The sequence below is a fragment of the Nothobranchius furzeri genome, chromosome 5, assembly GCF_043380555.1.
Source record: "Nothobranchius furzeri strain GRZ-AD chromosome 5, NfurGRZ-RIMD1, whole genome shotgun sequence".
NCBI classification, from domain to species: Eukaryota; Metazoa; Chordata; class Actinopteri; order Cyprinodontiformes; family Nothobranchiidae; genus Nothobranchius; species Nothobranchius furzeri.
The window spans coordinates 76,466,201-76,486,136 of NC_091745.1; the positions used below are offsets into that span (position 1 = coordinate 76,466,201).

The following is a 19,936-nucleotide window of genomic DNA, read 5'->3' on the forward strand; positions in this document are numbered from 1 at the left end:
AGATCACAGACACCATCATACACTTCCAGAGTGCTGCCAGAGGCTTCCTAGCACGCAAGTAAGTTTACGTTTTAGTAGAGTTAATTATAAGTGGAGAATAATCCTTTATAGTGAGTGATCGTGTGTTTTAGGTGACCGAATATCAGGTGAAAACAAAACATTTCCTGCCTTAGTTTGTGGACGTGTGTCTTGCTGATACCAATAAGTAGAGATCATGGTCAGCCGATATAGGCTGTCGATCTTGTGTCAATTCTCATAGCTGATATCTAGACATTTTCCACCTCATATACATGCTAAAATGTCACTAAAAATAACATTTCTGACCCCAAAACAATTTTTGAACACTGAATATAACCGACTCTTGAATATTAAATTTGTGATCAGTATTAAACTCGCTCAATTTACCAAAATTAATCAAACAAATCAATAAACCGACCAAGTATCAGATAGAAAACAGGGTCAATAAAACGAAATCCATCCATTTTCATTCGCTTATCTGGAGTCGGGTCGTGGGGTCAGCAGCCTAAGCAGAGAGGCCCAGACTTTCCCCAGCCACTTGGGCCAACTCCTCCGGGGGAATAACAAGGAGTTCCCTGGCCAGCCGAGAAACATGGTCCCTCCAGCGTGTCCTGGACCTTCTCCCAGTTGGATGTGCCCAGAAAACCTAACCAGGGAGGTGTCCTAATCAGATGTCTGAGCCACCTCAACTGTCTCCTCTCGATGTGGAGGAGCAGCGGATCTACTCTGAGCCCCTCCCGGATGACCAAGCTTCTCACCCTATCTCTAAGGGAGAGCCCAGCCACCCTGCAGAGGAAACTCATTCCAACCACTCGTATACGCAATCTCCTTCCTTTGATCACTACTCAAAGCTCGTGACCACAGGTGAGGGTAGGAACGTAGATCGACCGGTAAATCGAGAACTTCACCTCAACAGACCGGTACAACGCCCCTCACTCGTGAACAAGACCCCGACAAACAGAAATGTCATTTCTTACGCAGGTGTTTACCAGTAACATAAACATACATATAACACACATTTACATACAACTAAAATCAGGCAGCAGCACCAGGCTGCTTGTGGATGTGCCCGACTTTAAACCGGCTCTTCCAAATAGGTAGATCAGCTGATGCCGGTTTATTAAAAAATGCTGAATATCACCCGATACATCAGTCAAACCCTGCTTATTAGTTTCCCTCTTAAAGGGGCATTATGGAAGTCTGACAGCCAAAACATGTATAGCAATAATAAATGTCTTCTTCATACATTCTCCTGCAATGCCCTGGTCCTGTAGAATGAGCCCTGGCATTTTTACTGTGATTGCCTGTTTTTCTGTAAAATCGCAGAAAAAGAGAGATGCTCGGGTCGAGCAGGCTGCTTCATGCGCGTTCACGCTCAGACATCGCCCGTAGCATTTGCTATCCGTAGCTTTAGCAGCAGAGAGAGAGGCAGTGCCACTTTGTTGCTGTTCCTAACGCCTAGTGACAAAGCTAGCTACATTTCTGAGGACCCTTAGCTACTTTCTGTAGAACTTTCTTCTAGATATTTCCTGCAAATTAGCAACAAAATAGCCATTTTCACTCCGAACCGTTCTTTGAACGTTGTTTCAGCTGTCATCAAGGATATAAAAGCTACAGATACAGGAGATGTCACTGGCGCTTTAGCTCGCCTAGTAAGACGTCGGACTTTCGTGCTGTAGACCTGGGTTTGATTCTGGATGAGAACATAGTTTATTTAGAGTTTCTTTTTTACATTAATGGTATATTTTTTTACATTAAGATGCCCAAATTTTTATTTGAGACTCGCCGAACGGCATTGAATTCACAGATAAAAAAAGATGTGGGTTCAACTTTCATTTTGGAACAAATTTTCAAGCAAGGGAAGGGAATGATCTGAGCATGCAGGAGGACTGACCCATCTTAAACCTTTGTCGGCTGTGCTGAAGAGAAAGGTACAGAACCAAATTATTTAATTAATTAGCTGTGCGTTCTCCTGTCCTCTGGGCCACACACACACACACACACACACACACACACACACACACACACACACACACACACACACACACACACACACACACAAGGGACTGTCTCAGCTGTTATTTTCGTTAAGGAGTGTGCACGTACAGCATGCACACCTCGTGCACGAGCCTACTATTGAAGCTGCCGTTACGCTTTTGGCCTGAGGGGGCAATCGCGAGCATAAACATCCAAAACTCCGTAAAGTCCCTTTAAGCATGTTTTGCTTATTAAATCATTCTTACTTTGGTATTGTTGACAACTTTTTATGTGGCTTTTATTGTATTTGCTACTTGTGATGTAAAGGTGTTCTTTTTTTTTTCTTTTACTACATTTCCTGCAAAACAAATGTTTGAACTAAATGAGATTTCTCAATCAAGTAGCTAATTATTATTGATTTCATTATTATTGTTGTTGAGATAACGGGATCTAAAGGATCTTAATCATCACACACACCAATCTTGAAGCACAGCAGGTGTTTCTCTCTTGCTGCTGTCTGATTCACTCGTTAATTTTTCCTTCTTAAAGCATTAATATTTAATCCTGTCGGTCCTTATTGGTGTTTCTGGAATTATAATAGCACTAAAAGCCAGTAGCTTGTGGAAGCTTAAAGATCACAATAAGTTCTCGCATTTGTTTATGTATGAGTCTATATTTGCACTTTTATTTAGCGTTTAGTTACTGTGGTGTCATATACACTCACCTAAAGGATTATTAGGAACACGATACTAATACGGTGTTTGACCTCCTTTCTCCTTCAGAACCGCCTTAATTCTACGTGGCGTTGATTCAACAAGCTGCTGAAAGCATTCTGTAGAAATGTTGGCCCACATTGAGAGGATAGCATGTTGCAGCTGATGGAGATGTGTGGGATGCACATCCAGGGCTCGAAGCTCCCGTTCCACCACATCCCAAAGATGCTCTATCGGGTTGAGATCTGGTGGCTGTGGGGGCCGTTGTAGTACGGTGAACTCATCGTCATGTTCAAGAAACCAGTTAGAAATGATTGGAGCTTTATGACCTGGTGCATTATCCTGCTGGAAGTAGCCATCAGAACACGGGTACATGGTGGTCATGAAGGGATGGACATGGTCAGAAACAATGCTCAGGTAGCCTGTGGCATTTCAACCATGCCCAAGTGGGACTAAGGGGCCTAAAGTGTGCCAAGAAAACATCCCCACACCATGACACCACCACCACCAGCCTGCACAGTGGAAAAGGATGATAGATCCATGTTCTCATTCTGTTTACACCAAATTCTGACTCGACCATCTGAATGTCTCAACAGAAATCGAGACTCATCAGACCAGGCTACATTTTTTAGTCATTAACTGACCAATTTTGGTGAGCTGGTGCAAACTGTATCATCTTTTTCCTATTTGTAGTGGAGATGAGTGGTACCAGGTGAGGTCTTCTGCTGCTGTAGCCCATCCGCCTCAAGGTTGTGCGTGTTGTGGCCTCACAAATGCTTTGCTGCATTCCTCGGTTGTAACGAGTGCTTATTTCAGTCAAAGCTGCTCTTCTATCAGCTTCAATCAGTCGGCCCATTCTCCTCTGACCTCTAGCATCAACAAGGCATTTTCGCCCACAGGACTGCCGCATACTGGATGTTTCTCCCCTTTCACACCATTCTTTGTAAAGCCTAGAAATGGTTGTGGGTTAAAATCCCAGTAACTATGTTTTTGTTTATTTATTTAGCAGACGCTTTTAAAGCGACTTACAATTTATAACCTATAGGGCATGTTGTGATCTGTGGGGGAAACCGGAGTACCCGGAGGAAACCCATGCATGCACGGGGAGAACACACAACTCCACGCAGAAAGGCTGCAGCCGAGTTTCGAACCTGCAACCTTCATGCTGCGAGGCAACAGTGCTAACCACTGCGCCACCATGCAGCCCTGAGCAGATTGTGAAATACTCAGACCGGCCCGTCCGGCACCAACAACCATTCTGACCTTCAGTTTGGAGTTCAGGAGATCGTCTTGACCCGGACCGCACCCCTAGATGCATTGAAGCAACTGCCTTGTGATTGGTTGTTTAGATAATTGCATTAAGGAGAAGTTGAACAGATGTTCTTAATAATCCTTTAGGTGAGTGTAGATGAAACCGGCACGATACAAGTGTTAACACAAAGTGTTTAGAAGTCCCTTTGTGCTCTTTCACGTGCTTTTTGTCTAACAACATCCGCTTTTCCAAGTAAATGTGTTTCTAACAAGTCAACTGTAACCAAAGTTAATATTTGTAGTTGGGTGTGGTAGAGCACAGGTCACAACAATTTAGTCAGTCTGGTGTTGCTTTTAACTTTTACTGCAGCCTGGTGTTTTTTATGTGTTTAGAAGTTTTATGTGTTCCAGGTGACCTGTACAAGGACGTGTGTGTGTTGGTTTTCTGATTGTGACTCTTGTTTTTCGCGTCTCAGAGCCTTTATGAAGAAGCAGCAGCAGCTGAGCGCTCTCAGGGTGATGCAGAGGAACTGTGCTGCATATCTCAAACTCAGAAACTGGCAGTGGTGGCGACTGTTCACTAAGGTGCACAAGTCTGACACGAGTTCACGTTGATTACAGGAAACAAAACGAACAATATAAAACATTCCTGCTAATTTACGACAAAAATGTGAGTTCTAGTCCTAATAAAATCCAAACGTCATATTTGGCCTTTGTTTTTGTGCCAACCAGGTGAAGCCTTTGCTCCAGGTGACTCGACAGGATGAGGAGATTCAGGCTAGAGAGTCTGAGCTGAACAAGGCCAAGGACAAACTCGCCAAAGCCGAACAGGAATACACTGATTTGGACAGGAAGCACGCTCAGGTAAATAACACTGTCATCACGTTTAGCTGCTTGTCCTCCTGTTTTTCACCACTGTGAATCAGCCTTCACCTATCACCCCTCCACCCACTCTCTCCATCATGTTCCAGTTGCTGGAGGAGAAGGCAGTGCTGACCGACCAGCTGCAGGCGGAGGCAGAGCTGTTTGCAGAGGCGGAGGAGATGAGGGCCAGGTTAGCCAGTCGGAAACAGGAGCTGGAGGAAGTTCTGAGCGAGATGGAGAGTCGGCTGGTGGAGGAGGAAGAGAGGGGCGTGCAGCTAGGGAACGAGAAGAAAAGGATGCAGCAGACGTTACAGGTGAGGGGGAGGAGTTGCAGAGTTTGAGATACGACTTTAAAAACGGGAATGAAGAAAGAATTGTTGCTTGTCACGTTACTTAAGTTTTTTGTTTATTTTTCAGGACCTGGAGGAGCAGCTGGAGGAAGAAGAAAGTGCGCGACAGCGCCTCCTTTTGGAGAAGGTTACCTTGGAGACCAGAGTGAAGAGTTTAGAGACGGATCTCCTAACTGCAGGGGAGCAGAGAGACCGAGTCATCAAGGTGGACTTCACGTGGAATCCTCGCGGTTATGCGTGTCCTGTGTGACGCGACACGTGACCTTTATTTGTCTGTGAGCAGGAGAAAAAGCTGCTGGAGGAGCATCTGAGTGAGGTGACAGACCAGCTTACTGAGGAGGAGGAGAAAACTAAAAGTCTAAACAAACTTAAGAACAAACAGGAGGCTATCATCGCCGATTTAGAGGGTAAGACTTTCAGTCTGAGCTGTTTGTTTCAATTCACCAATAAAGGATGAATTAACTGTCCTGAAAAGAGAATCTAAATCCAAGAATCTCTTAAAGTAAAAAGGATTTATAACTTTCTACAAAGAGATAATCATACTGCTCACCTGATTTATTAAATCCATATATGTTTTGAGTCCCGCCGGGCGCAGTTTGATGAGAAAATGATAAATCGTTATTTTCCTGAAGGTTGCCCTTTGTTCGAGAACTTTTTCACTTAGTTTTTATCGCCGTTTGCAGAGCGTCTGAAGCGTGAGGAGCAGGGCCGCTTGGAGCAGGAGAAGTGGAAGAGGAGGATGGAGAGTGACTCTCTGGAGGCTCAGGAGCAGCTGTCAGACCTGGGCATGCTAGCTGCTGAGCTGAGGGGAACGCTGTCTCAAAAGGAGAAAGAAATAACCTCCTTACAGGGCAGGTGAGTCTCCATCGTTGTGTATCAAGTGTCAGCCTGTGAAAGATTTTTCATGTTTCTTTTTATTGATTCGTCTTTGTCAGGCTGGAGGAAGAAAGCGCACGTCGGGCTGAAGCTCAGAGGGCTCTGAGGGAGGCCTTGTCCCAAGTGTCTGAGCTGAAGGAGGAGGTGGAGAACGAACGAGGGATGAGGGAAAGAGCGGAGAAACAGAAGCGAGACCTCGGGGAGGAGCTGGAGGCTCTGAGAACCGAGCTGGAGGACACACTCGACACCACAGCAGCACAGCAAGAGCTGAGGCAAACACTGCCAGAAACTTGGACTTTGAAACAGAATCTTCATCGTTTGTGTTTTTAATCATCGGGCCACGACCGAGGAGCTTAAACGGGACGTTGTTTTCTCACACACAGGTCTCGTCGGGAGGCGGAGTTAAATGATCTGCAGCGATGTGTCGAAGAAGAGACTCGCCGCCATGAGGTGCAGCTGTCAGAGCTCAGAGTGAAACACAGCGCTACCATAGACAGCCTTCAGGAGCAGCTGGACAACAGCAAGAGAGTACGACACACACACACACACACACACACACACACGTTCGCAGTTAAAGAGCAAGTCCACCCCCTACCAGATTCTTACTCCACTCCCACTTCCTGTTTGAAAAATGCAACAAATGCTGTTGCCTGGCAGACCTGATACCTAAATAGGGTAGAACACTGACAGTTTTAGGCAGAATACAGTAATCCCTCGTTTATCGCGGTAGATGCGTTCCATACCTGGCCGCGATAGGTGAAAATCCGCGAAGTAGGGACTCCCAGCATGCCCCTCGCGGGGATTCCCTCCACGTCGCACCTACGTCACAAACCGCGGCTATAAACGGAAGTCGCCTTTCTAGCTCACCTCTCAGTCATCGTTTCTTCAGATTCATGATCAGAGTTTCCAACCTACCGATCAATCCAACAAATTATCAGCTCATAGTAAGTTATCTTACTTACTTCTGGAAAGCCCGGCATTTCCGTGTCACTTCGTTGACGCTCGAATGCTCGGGGGTTTCCTAGATCAGCCGGCGTTTCACCGACGCTCTCACTTCCGCGTCTGTGAAACCACGCTCCCTACAAGCTCAGCTCCCGAATCCGACATACAGTACTATATTGAATTATCGTATGATCACATTCTCTTTTTGTGGGTAAAACTCAAGAAGAAAAATTTTTTTACTTGTTTTTTTTTTAGTTTTATTACAAAAAGTGCATTTTATGATGAAATTGATGAAAAAAAACAAGAATTTCTTGATATTTCGCATAGAAAAATACCGCGAATCAGCGAATTCCCCCTGAAAAATGCTCCAAAGAAAAAATCCGCGAATCCGCGATGAACGAACCGCGAAGTAGCGAGGGATTACTGTATTGAAATTTTAACAAAGATACACTTAAGTGCCAAAATTATTGACTACACATGTCAACAGCACAGTCAGACACTCACTTACATAGTTTATCAGCAAGAAAAGTTGATCTGGGGGTGACTTTCTCCTCAAACATGCACCGCTACTCACTTCAGACTCGACAGTCCCTCGAGAAAGCCAAAGCCATGCTGGAGGAGGAGAGGCAGAACTTAATGGATGAGATTAAGAGCCTCCAAGGGAGCCGTTCTGACAGCGAGAGAGGTCGCAAAAGGGCCGAAAGTCAGCTGCAGGAGCTCAACGCCCGTCTGGCTCAGGCCGACAGAGAGCGGGAAGACCGGGAGGAGCGACTACACAAGCTGCAGGTGCAGTGATGTCATCGTGGTTATTCTTTATTCAAACGATGAAATTGTTTTGCTGCGGTGAAGATTTATTCTTTTGTTCTATTACCGACTCTTTCAGTGTGAAATTGAAGGCCTCTCCAGCAGTTTGTCATCCTCTGATAGCAAATCTCTGCGGCTCGCTAAAGAAGCAAACAACCTGGAGAGCCAGCTGCATGACGCAAAGGTAATACATTCCTAGTCAGACACCAGAGTTGTTCCAGGTGTAACTTCAGGGGTCTTAAGCCAATAATAGAGACAGATTTTGCAGTCTTGCGCTCACACCTGAACCCGACTTTTGTCTTTTCTTTGTTTCAGGAACTGCTGCAAGATGAATCTCGTCAGAAGATGGCTCTGGCCTCAAGGGTGCGAGCTCTGGAGGAGGAGAAGAACGGACTGATGGAAAGACTAGAGGAGGAGGAGGAGAGGGTCAAAGAGATGGCGCGTCAGATACAAACGCACACCCAGCAGGTAAGTGAGCAGCCCGGTCTAGCTCGAGTAAACTCCTTAAGTGCTGCTCCGCCTTTATTAGATAGACAAGAGTCAGCAAGAATCAATGCAAACCAAAAAAATAAATAAATACGGAGCTGATGGAGAAATAAAAACGCATACAGTATTGTACATTTTGTCGTGCAGCTCACAGAGCTCCGTAAGCAATCAGAGGAGGTGAGCACAGCGGTGGAGGCTGGAGAGGAGGTGCGCAGGAAGCTCCAGAGAGAGCTGGACAGCACCGCTCAAAGAGAGCGACAGAAGGAGGAGGAGAAGGAACGAGTGGAGAGGCAGAGGGAACGACTGAGGGAGGAGTTGGAGGACATGACAATCGCCCTGCAGAGAGAGAGGCAGAACTGCACCGCTCTTGAAAAACGGCAGAAGAAGTTTGACCAGGTGAGACAAGTAAAGGTTTTCATGTTTTGACGGGCAGAGGCGGTCATTTAGGTTACTTTCATTACTTATTTTATCTCCGCCTTTTCTTTATTCCCGCTCCTCAGTCTTTAGCGGAGGAAAAGGCAGTGAGCGCTCGTCTGGCGGAGGAGAGGGACAAAGCGGAAGCAGACAACAGAGAGAAGGAAACAAGATGTCTGTCGCTGTCTCGTTCCCTGCAGGTAAACTATTCCACAGAAAGCATGAATGTTCATCATGTATTGATGATTCTGATCATCCATCCTCTGTGTCTGTATGCAGGAGGTCCAGGACCAAAGAGACGAGCTGGAGAGGATCAACAAGCAGCTCCGTCAGGAGATGGAGCAGCTCGTAAACCAGCAGGACGACGTCGGCAAAAATGTACGAATCTGCCAGGTGAAACGTTTGCATCGCTCTTCCAGCGGTTACAGCTTCCTAACTGCATCTGCTTTAGGTCCACGAGCTAGAGCGGACCCGGAGAGCCTTAGAAACAGAAGCTCAGAGCTTACGAACTCAGACTGAGGATCTGGAGGAGGAGCTGGCGGAGGCGGAGGACTCGAGGCTGAGGCTGGAGGTCACTCTGCAGGCACTCAAAGCTCAGTTCGAGAGGGAGATCGCTGCCAGTGAAGAGAAGGGAGAGGAGAAGAGGAGGACCCTCAGCAAGCAGGTAGGAAAATCAGGAGGAGGAGCAGCAAAGAACTGGCTTCACCTTTGTTTATTTGGTCTGAGCTTTTCAGAGTTATTCTTTTTTGCGTCTCTTGTGTCCTTAACAGGTGAAAGAGTTGGAGATTCACTTAGAGGAAGAGAAAACTCAGCGGGCTCAGGCTGCGTCGTCCAAGAAGCAGCTGGAAGCAGAGCTGCAGGAGGCCGAGGCCCAACTGGAGGCAGCCAGTCGTGGCAAAGAGGAGGCTGTTAAGCATCTACGGAGGCTGCAGGTATAAATCGGTCCTCTCAGAAACTTCTTTCTGGACAGAATGATGGTACTAAAATGTCTGCTTCGGTCCTCACAGGGTCAAATGAAGGAAGTTCTTAGGGAGCTGGATGAGACCAAGTTATCTCGGGAGGAGGTGATCGCTCAGTCCAAAGACAGCGAGAAGAAAATACAAACACTAGAGGCAGAGGTGCTGCATCTCTCAGAGGTTCGTTGGTTTTTTATGTGATTTAATGTTACGACACCCTGAAGCGCTCATTTATTTTACCTGCATGTCCGTGTCTTTCTGCAGGAGCTGGCTGTGTCCGAGAGGCAGAAGAAACAGGCTCAGCAGGAGCGGGACGAGCTATCAGAGGAGATGGTCAACAGCAGTTCGGGAAAGTTAGTAGCTTGCATCTTAGTTTTCACGCTAATCAGAGTCTTTTTTAGTTCTGTGGCGACATTGGTACTACAGAGATCAACGTTTGTCCAGGAACGCACTGTTTGAAGAGAAACGGAGGCTGGAGGCCCGAGTCAGTCAACTGGAAGAGGAGCTGGAGGAAGAGCAGAGCAACTCTGAGCTGGTGGCAGAAAGGCAAAGGAAGACCGCTCTGCAGGTGTGATAGAAACACACACACACACACACACACACACACGCACGCACACGCAAAAATCTTCCTGTTTGTTAGCCAGCTGAGTGAACCCTCACCGCTGCTCTGCTCACGCCACAGGTGGAGACTTTGACTGTGCAGCTGCAGGGAGAAAGGACCTTAGCCCAGAAGGCGGAGATGTCCCGAGAGCTGCTGGAGAGGCAGAACAAGGAGCTGAAGACCCGGCTGGAGGAGCTGGAAGGAGCAGTGAGGGGCAAACACAAGCTCAGCGTCGCCGCCCTGGAGGCCAAGGTTGAATCAATGGAGGAGCAGCTGGAACAAGAGAGACAGTAAGGGAAACAAGATAATCGGTTTAAAAAAGACCAAATTCTACCAGATCAATTCATATTTTTATTGATTTTTGTTTCACTGATAAATATAAACAGGTTGCACCGCCGTCAAAATATCATTTGCATAAACGTAAATTTAAGTTTCATCAAAATTCTCACATTCAAGGATGGTTAGCAGTTTTTTTTTTTTTGCAATCAAAGAGTAAGATTGTTCTTTAACCCTCCGGGGTCCGTGGACGCGTATCCGCGTCTTTTGAACAGGTCTGATTTGGGACGCTGTAGCAGCAAGACTCCGCCTCCTTGAGTTTCGGTTTCAGTTCAGCTTTAACCCTTTGATGCATAATGGTCACTACAGTGGACAGGTACTCAAAATTGTTATTTATTTATTTTTGCTATTAAGCACAGCTGTTGAAGACTTTATTGCATTTGAGCCCCTCCATTTGGACTTCAGTAAGGCAAGCCAACATATTTCATGTTCATAATGCACGCTGTCCACTGAGGTGGACATGTAATAAGTCATTTGTAAATTAAATGTCACAAAAACTATGTAAATATGAAATTTGTTTCATTCACACCTAAAGATGAATGAAAAAAATTGTTAAAAAAAAATCATGGTTTAATATTTCATAATTCATGCATCAGAGGGTTAAAAAGGAGATTATGAACTACACCCCAGTTTTTAAATTGTGTTAATAGGCAACGTAAAAGCGGAGTTGTACTAAACTAAAAAACGACCTATTTTTAGACAATCTGATAACTTGTCAAAACAGCAGTTTAGTAATCCGTGAGAGGGAATGTGCTTGTGAACATAAAAAACCCACAAAAACATGAGATCCTTTCACTGTTGGTGGAAGTCTCACATATTCAGTTGATAAAAAGCATCATTATGTAGCTGAGAGAGAGAGGAAGGCCGCATGAGTAACGAGATGTGCGCAAAAAGGAGCCGCTTGGCGGGGAAAGGAGTGGCGCGACCGGAGGAACAACAAACAATTAGACAGATATTGACGGTAAACTTCAGATTTTGGAGCGATCTGGACGGATTTATTGTCTCTGCAATTTAGTAGGCTTTTATTAGGCTTTAATAAAGGATGATGAGAAGGATAAATGTCCACCAGGCAGTCCAGATAGTACGGCTGTTTTTTGAACTGGAAGCAGAGGAAGTGGACGGAGACTCACAGCCGGAGTCTGAGGCAAATAGCGAGGATGTTGATGACGATGATGCAGATCCATCCTTCCTCCTAGAAGAGTTGGGTCATGATGAGTTAGAGGATGAAGGCAGAGATGCAGCTCCTCGGAGATCCAACAAGAGGAGTGGGCGGCGCCGCACAGCTGACTGCGCCACTCCCCACTCCAAAATGCATGTAGATTATTGCCAAATTAATAAAATAAGTAAAAATTCAGATAGTCCAGGTTGTCCTGAAAAAAAAAACCCCCATAAGGCAATATTTATTGTTTTTATTAGAAAATACAAAAGAAAAACCAAAATGAGACAAAAACGGTGATTTACACCCTGGACCCCAGAGGGCTAATAAGTTTTAAAAATATGTCTTATTTGCTATATTCATATTTTTTATTAATGTACAGTCTAGATTACCATTCTAAATTATAAAAAACATTTGTCATAAATGTTTGTTGGTTTCACAGTAAAATAAACAACTTTTTTCCAATTCGGATTTTATGTTTTTGAGTGATTTAAGGTCTAATATGCAACCCCTTTATGTCCAAATATAAAAAATAAGTAAATTCATAAAGTCCAGGTTGTGCTGAAAAGACTCATACCACATAAGGCAGCAGTTATGGTTTTATTTTGGAAATACAAAGGAAAACTCTAAATTGGTCAAAAATGGCTCCCTGGACCCCAGAGGGTTAAACACTCTAAAGATGCAACACCGTTAGCTGAGCATAAACCGATGTTTCTACCTCACAGAGAAAGAGCCATCGCCAACAAACTGGTGCGTAAGACGGAGAAGAAACTAAAGGAAGTGATGATGCAGTCGGAGGACGAGAGGAGGCACGCAGACCAGTACAGAGAACAGGTACCAACTCTAAAGTTACGCACCTTACCTTTCTCTCAGGAAACCGACGATGATCCCTTCATGAGGCTTTGGTCAGATGAGCTTCCTGCGTTTGTTGTTTATAAAATAAAAAAATACCTTCCCTAAATTAAAAGGATTCAGTCGTCTCAGTTCAGACTAATCCTAATTCAGTCCAGGCATCTGTGTGTTCAACTTAGTGAAAAAAAAATCCCACCCACACCCACAACAGAGACCGACCTGCCTCCTAAAATATCATCAGCAATAATCTGCATGTTTTAATCTGATCTTGCTGTTCACACGCTAATCTGCCTCACTGCACGTCTCGCCTCACCCTCTTCCAGCTGGACAAGTCAATGGTCCGACTCAAGCAGCTGAAGAGGCAGCTGGAAGAGGTGGAGGAGGAGAACTCTCGCTCCAACGCTCAGAAACGGAAGCTGCAGCGGGAGCTGGAGGAGCTAACGGACAGCAGTCAGACCATGACCCGAGAGATCGGCTCGCTCCGCAGCCAGCTCAGGTGAGCAGCAGCGTTCACCAGTTTCTGCACGGAGTTCTGTTTATGTGGCTGACATCGTTTTTGTTTGGCTGTAAACATCCCATTAACTCACTATGATTTGTGTTGCTTTGCTCTTTTGTTGCATCCGTTTTCATCCATCTAACCCTGACACATAATCCATCTGTGTGCATCACAACACTCAGCACCCCTGACTGGAGGCCGGAGAAGTAGGTCACTGTGTGTGTGTGTGTGGGGGGGGGGGGGGGGGGGGGGCAGTCTGAGCTCTATTACAGGGTATCTGCGGGTCTTTAAAAAGTCTTAAATTAGCTTTTCCAAATTTAAGGCCTTAAAAATTACAAATAATCCTTAAATACAGTTTCCAGAGGTCTTAAATTACCAAAGACCCAATAAACAAGATTCTTTTATTTCTATAAAATTTTCGTGAATTTCTAGTTAGCGTTCAGCGTTTTTTGTGTATGATGTTGCCGTAAGCGGAACCGTACACGTTCAGTTGGTTGTGAAAGGGGGCTATTTTTAGATGAGCACGTTAGCTGGTTAAGCTAGTGGGAGCTTGCGCCATGGGGAAGGGCAAGTTTAATGGTAACTGGATGGCTAATCCCATGATAGCAGCGTGGTTAGCACTGGTTCCAGGCAATAGCTGGAAATTATAGCTTAAATTTAATTTTTTCAAATGATAAATGACCCACACTTGCATAGCGCCTCTCCGAGTAAGGACTCCAAAGCGCTTTACATTACAGTGTATCATTCATCCATTCACACACACATTCACACACTGATGGTGATGAGCTACGATGTAGCCACAGCTGCCCTGGGGCGCACTGACAGAGGCTGCCGAGCACAGGCGCCACCGGTCCCTCCGACCACCACCAGCAGGCAAGGTGGGTTAAGTGTCTTGCCCAAGGACACAACAGCAGAATTCTCTGTCCGGAGCCGGGATCAAACCTGCAACCTTCCGATTACTGTACAACCTGCTCAACCTGTTGAGCTACTGCTGCCTTGCTTAAATAGCTTAAATTTGGTCAGTGGCCTTAAAAAAGGTCTTAAAAAGTCTTAAATTTGGCTCCCTTAAACCTGCAGATACCCTGTCTATAGTCCGAAACTTCTTTATGACATAAGATAAAGTAGGGCTGGACAATAAATCGAAAACTTATCGTTATCGAAATTTCTGACTTTTATCGAGATAATTTTTCCCACGTCAATAAATTTGATAAATAAAAAATGAAAAGATGTGTGTAGGCTGGCAACGTTCATGTCCCGCTAAGGAGCTGTACCACCTGAGTCACGTAAAAATGTGACTCAACTAGTGGAAAACTTTTGTTTCTGCACATTTCTGTAGTTGTCGTCCGTTTATCGTTATCGAGGTAAAATCCTCAATATATCGTGATGTTGATTTTGGGCCATATCGCCCAGCCCTAATAAGAAGTCAAATATAAGATCTTTAAAGCTGCAATGGCAAATCTGCAAAACAAGCTAAACACAAACAGTCGGGGAAGTCTCACCCTAGGCCACGCCCCCTGATAGGGGAACCTGCATTTCCAAAGGAAACAAGAAAGCGCTAAACATCAGTCTCCGTTTTCTCGGCCCAAACATCTTTTGTTGTCCATGCGAAGTTGTGTTTTTGTTTTTAGAACTCTGGTAGTCCGTCCTAAAGTTGAAGTGGTAGCTGTTTCTCCTTCTCTGATGATATTGGTCAGAGAACCTCTCACACCAGTGGTGTTCTGGTGCCGAATACGGGAGTGCAGTGCCTCAGTCCTACCAACAACCAGATGGTCTAATAGTTGCGTTCGGTTAGAAACGTGTTGTTGGCGAAGGTTTTTAGACAAATGCGAGAGAACCACATTATTAATGTTTTTAATCTCCAGGCTATATTTATAACTATACAATGTTAGAACGATGATGAGGATCAGCACCTCCAAATCTGAGACCATGGTTCTCGACCAGAAAAGGGTGGCTGGCCAACTCCGGGTCGGGAGAGAGGTCCTACCTCAAGGGGAGGAGTTTAAGTATCTCGGGGTCTTGTTCACGAGTGAGGGTAGGAGGGATCGGGAGATCGACAGGCGGATCGGTTCGGCGTCTGCAGTGATGCGGACGCTGAGCCGATCTGTCGTGGTGAAGAGGGAGCTGAGCCAGAAAGCCAGGCTCTCGATTTACCGGTCGATCTACGTCCCAATCCTCACCTATTGTCATGAGCTTTGGGTAAGGACCGAAAGAACGAGATCGCGGATACAAGCGGCCGAAATGAGTTTCCTCCGTAGGGTGGCCGGGCTCAGCCTTAGAGATAGGGTGAGGAGCTCAGACATTCGGGAGGGACTCGGAGTAGAACCGCTGCTCCTCTGGATCAAAAGAAGTCAGTTGAGGTGGTTTGGGCATCTGGTCAGGATGTCTCCTGGACGCCTCCCTGGGGAGGTGTTTCGGGCATGTCCTGCCGGCAGGAGGCCCCCGGGTCGACCCAGGACACGTTGGAGAGGTTACATCTCCAATCTGGTCCGGCAACGCCTTGGGGTCCTGCCGGAGGAGCTGGTGGAGGTGGCCGGGGAGAGGACGGTCTGGAGCTCCCTAGTGGGGATGCTGCCCCCGCGACCCGGACCCGGATAAGCAGAGGAAGACGACGATGACAATGTTAAAACGTTAAGAGGTGTGAAAAAAACACTTAACAGGAGGAGCAGGACTCAGAGACGACTGACATCTGTTGGCTATAATAATAATAATAATAATAATAATAATTAGAGGTGCTGAAAAAAATTGATTAAAGTCTGAATCGGTATTCTTATTTATAAAGATTCAGAATCGAATCAAATATTTGGCACGTTACATGTTTGAGATGCACTTTTTTATCTTTGTTAGGAGAGTCAGTACTCCGTTTACTTTTGTGGTCCCATAAATTGAAATGATTTATGTTTGAATCTGCTGATAAGAGGGCACTTGAATGTAATTGTTTCCATACTCAGAAATTTGAGATATTCTCATATTTATTTTCTAAGTTGATAAATGAGTACTCAGGATTACTCATGTAACTTGTTTCCACACATACTTAAAAAGTATTTGACCGTATTACTTTCAAAGCTACTGTTAGGTAACTACAGATTTGTTATATTTTACAAGGTAAGCAAAAATAAATGTTGCCTTTTGGTCAAAAGATTGTTTCTGTTTACAGTTTTAGAATCACTTTATTTTACATTGTAAATTAGCGTTTTTGGAGCATGACCAGTTTAAAGTCAAATAAAAACGTCCCATAGCTTTAAATAACTTGTACAACAAAGTAGTTCATCCTGGAGCTGACACTCTTTGTTAATACTGATTGTGAATCGATTTAAATTGAGAATCGATTCTGAATCGAATCGGCACCCCAAGAATCGGAATCGAATCAAATCGTGAGTTGCTCTAAGATTCACATCCCTAATAATAATAATAATAATAATAATGCAGGAATATGACTGAATAATCACACGACTAAAACTCATATTATTATAAAGATGTCCAAACAGAATGTTTAACTAAGATGTAAAGCGAGGTGTGTTTTGGATTAACAGGAAAATATGAACTTGTGACAGGATTCGTTTTTCAGTGTAATTAAGGACTCGTAGAGGAAAAAATAGTTCTTTTCTCACATTTGACACATTTGCTGATGTTTCACATAAATGTGAGCCCACCCGTCTGTTTACTTCCTTCTGCTCTCAGCTCGTTGTAACCCTATCCTTCTCGTCTAGGCGCGCTCCGTTGCCTCTGGCGATGCGCGGACGGAGAGCCTTCGTCGACGACTTCTCACTGGAGAACTCTGACTCAGAGGACCCCCCTGCTTCCCCCACCCCCACCTCTGGACTCTCGCAGAACCTGACTCCGTCCTCAGAACAAAGCCTGGACCCTCCGCCTCCCTACAGCGTCAACAGCACCGAGTGAAGCCGGCTGGAGGGGTGAAGGAGCGACGCACACACCACAACGCTCGTTCCAAACTGAAAAAAGTCCTGGAAAACAGATTCAACAGGTGCTATAACAATGAAACAACCTCCTGGAGACTTTGAACAATTCCCCCAAGAAACACAGAAAACATGAAATTCGACGTTACAAAGCAAGGATTGATTTTATTTAGCAGTTTGACAAAGACTGATCGTTTTACATTACATCTCTTTAATGATGACGAATAAACTAAACGTCTTTATGCTCTAGAGGGAAAAAGAGTTGATATTAGTTCGCATCACAAAGCTGCGTGGCGCCCACAGAGCAGAGTCCGTGAAATATCTCCAAACTAAGCTATGTTTAACCCTCTCATGTGAACACAAAGGGCTGTTTGGAGTGAACAGGACAATCTAGTGATTATTACACAAAATAACCACCAGGAACAAAAGTGTGTCTCATCACTTTTTCAAAACATCAAATTTAGAGGAATGTTGGGAAAAAATGAATATGAACTAAGTGGTGCACATTTTCTGAGTTAGCATAAAACTAATTGCAGCTCTTGAGCAATATTTGAGCAAACCTGTATTTAAATAACGGATAAATAACATGGGATGCGTTATAATTCTAATTTTTATACCACTGGTTTCAGCTAAATGAGAAAAAACTGATTTTAGAAAGCAGAATATTTCAGACCCACTCGATATTACGGCTGCATCAAATAATAAATGCTGTTTTTTTAGATTGGAGCGAGTTTGTTGTAGACGATGCAGATGTTAGGGATAGTTTCTTTAACTTAATCCTTTACATATCACTTCATAAAGTTTGTATAATTTATATCAAACATGAACCTAAGTTATTGATGACTCGGCCTCGCGGGGGAAAGCATGTGAACCTGGTTATGATGTTGCGTTCAAGGAAAGCTTCGATTTTACAGCATCAGGCCTCAGAGGGGAAGTTGCATGAATGATTTTTGGGGGGTTCGAGTCCCTGTTATAAATAAAAAAATAAAAATCAAACACTTTTCTAGATAACTAGAAACATCCCACAGAGAGTTGTATTAATTAATTTTTCATCCAAAGCAGATTTACGTTCCTTTTTTTGCGCTGATGCACACATTTCCTTTCGTGTTGCATTTAGTTCACTGTAATTTTAATTTCACTGCACTGATTGCATAAATTATTGATCCAACGGGGGCGGTTGCGTTTAACCAAACGGTGGGTGTACGGATGAGAAAAGGGACTCGTAAACGTAGAGTAGCAGTAGAACAGAGCAGATGAAGGGAGCAGAGGCTCGTCGGGTTTCCGGTTATTATCCGGTGAATGTGATGGATTATCCGAGTGACGTCATCTCTGCTCACTATTGTGTAGACCGTAGGATAACTGAGCTCTGTGCTCGTAATGTTTAAATGTTAGATTAAAAAATGATAAAGGTGTCACTGATGGATGCATTTTTATTAAGCTAATGTCAGCAAAAGCAAACTTCTCTTTTTTTTTACACGTTTGAGCTTAAAATGAGCTGAAGGTCTGGGTGACCAGACACTTGGATCACCCTCCTGTGAACCCTGGTTGGAATGTTCTTGACTTTCTTTGTACGCGTTTTGTCTCCTTCTCTTTTTCTGTCTTTTATCGATTAATTTCTACCAAAGTATCATCGTGCACTATAAAAAATAAACTGTTGAATTTACTCAACCAAGTCGCATCAGCCGGTTCCGCCGAAGCTAGCTGCTTAAATGTAGAGTTTTTTACATCACTATATAAAAAGTAGATCTATATTACGCTTTACTTTGAAGCAGCTGGAACCAGTTGACGTTACTCCGTTACGTAAATTCAACACTTTGTTTCGTAGAGCGCGTCCGCAGACATAAAACTCAAATATCGAACTTTTAACCGACGGTGAGGTAGCTCTTAAACTGCTGATCGTCATCTCCAAAACCTGCCGTCTCACATCCTGCTTTATTCTGAGCAAACTTTAAAAAAAAATGTTTGTTTTTAAGAGTCTTAAAGGAAAGTTGGGAACCAGACCAATTACTGAGAAATCTTCTTGGACATAAAAGTACATTTCTTTCCTTTTTTTGCACAATTAATACAATAATATTGCCAGATCTTTGGTATGCTCTTACTGTGTTCAGTTTCTAATTCCATTTTTAGTTATTTTTTAAAAAACAGAAGTTTTTTTTTACCTTGCTGACTGTTTTGTTTGCCGACTGCAGTCGGCAAACAAAACAGTCAGCAAGGTAAAAAAAAACTTCTGTGTTTTGAAATCAAACTAAAAATGGAATATTGCCATAGTTTTATCATTCGGACCCGTACTGTTGGAGGTATTTTTACTTTTGGCTAGGAGCGCTGACTCATCTGTTTGGTATGGTGCGGTATGGGGGCCAAAATTAAGACTACTGCCCAGCAGCAGGAGGCTACATAAATTCCAAAGCAAACTACTGATCTGATTAATGATAAGCTGGCGCCGGTAACTGAGAGGCTGGCGCTGCTTACTGAGAAATAGCACTTTTACCGGCATTACTAATAGATACGCTAGGGACTAGCAGCCCTCGGCTGGTCATTGACTGGTTCACACACTCCCTCTGCTGTCTATTAGCATGGATAGGCTAACGTTAGCCTGGACGGGCTGGTGTTAGCGTTGGAGAGGCTTGCCATTAGCATGCCTAGGCTGGCCACTAGATGGATTTCCTACCTCCTCGATGGACCATTAGCATGGATAGGCTTGCATTAGCATCGGAGAGGCTAGCCATTAGCGTGCCTAGGCATTCCACTAGCTGGATTTTCTACGCCCTTGACGGACCTTAAGCATGGATAGGCTGGCATTAGCATAGGAGTGGCTAGCCATTAGCCTGTCTCGGAGAGTCACTAGTCAGCTAGTGGCCAGCCTAGGCACGCTAATGGCTAGCCTCTCCGATGCTAACGTCGGCCTATCCATGCTAATGGTCCATCAAGGG

At 44.5% G+C, this 19,936-nt stretch overlaps 1 protein-coding gene across 7 annotated transcripts in view; it reads left to right on the forward strand.

Annotated features, from left to right (window-relative positions):
- myh14 (myosin, heavy chain 14, non-muscle) overlaps positions 1-17,255 on the forward strand; it is a 40,077-nt gene extending 22,822 nt beyond the window's left edge. For 6 of the 7 annotated variants that reach the window (XM_070551150.1, XM_070551155.1, XM_070551151.1 and 3 more), the window contains 25 exons: positions 1-58; positions 4,436-4,544; positions 4,692-4,823; positions 4,931-5,137; positions 5,241-5,378; positions 5,457-5,580; positions 5,857-6,028; positions 6,109-6,321; positions 6,433-6,577; positions 7,571-7,777; positions 7,875-7,979; positions 8,111-8,263; positions 8,429-8,677; positions 8,782-8,895; positions 8,975-9,073; positions 9,147-9,359; positions 9,466-9,627; positions 9,703-9,831; positions 9,916-10,004; positions 10,096-10,219; positions 10,334-10,542; positions 12,470-12,578; positions 12,920-13,092; positions 13,275-13,298; positions 16,800-17,255. The exon at positions 1-58 is cut by the window's left edge and continues 103 nt beyond it. In XM_070551150.1, coding sequence (XP_070407251.1) covers positions 1-58; positions 4,436-4,544; positions 4,692-4,823; positions 4,931-5,137; positions 5,241-5,378; positions 5,457-5,580; positions 5,857-6,028; positions 6,109-6,321; positions 6,433-6,577; positions 7,571-7,777; positions 7,875-7,979; positions 8,111-8,263; positions 8,429-8,677; positions 8,782-8,895; positions 8,975-9,073; positions 9,147-9,359; positions 9,466-9,627; positions 9,703-9,831; positions 9,916-10,004; positions 10,096-10,219; positions 10,334-10,542; positions 12,470-12,578; positions 12,920-13,092; positions 13,275-13,298; positions 16,800-16,989 — 3,647 coding nt within the window. In that variant the 3' untranslated portion in view covers positions 16,990-17,255. The remainder of the gene's footprint in view (positions 59-4,435; positions 4,545-4,691; positions 4,824-4,930; positions 5,138-5,240; positions 5,379-5,456; positions 5,581-5,856; positions 6,029-6,108; positions 6,322-6,432; positions 6,578-7,570; positions 7,778-7,874; positions 7,980-8,110; positions 8,264-8,428; positions 8,678-8,781; positions 8,896-8,974; positions 9,074-9,146; positions 9,360-9,465; positions 9,628-9,702; positions 9,832-9,915; positions 10,005-10,095; positions 10,220-10,333; positions 10,543-12,469; positions 12,579-12,919; positions 13,093-13,274; positions 13,299-16,799) is intronic. The other variant, XM_070551152.1, reaches the window with a different exon arrangement.
- The last annotated feature ends 2,681 nt before the right edge of the window (positions 17,256-19,936 follow it).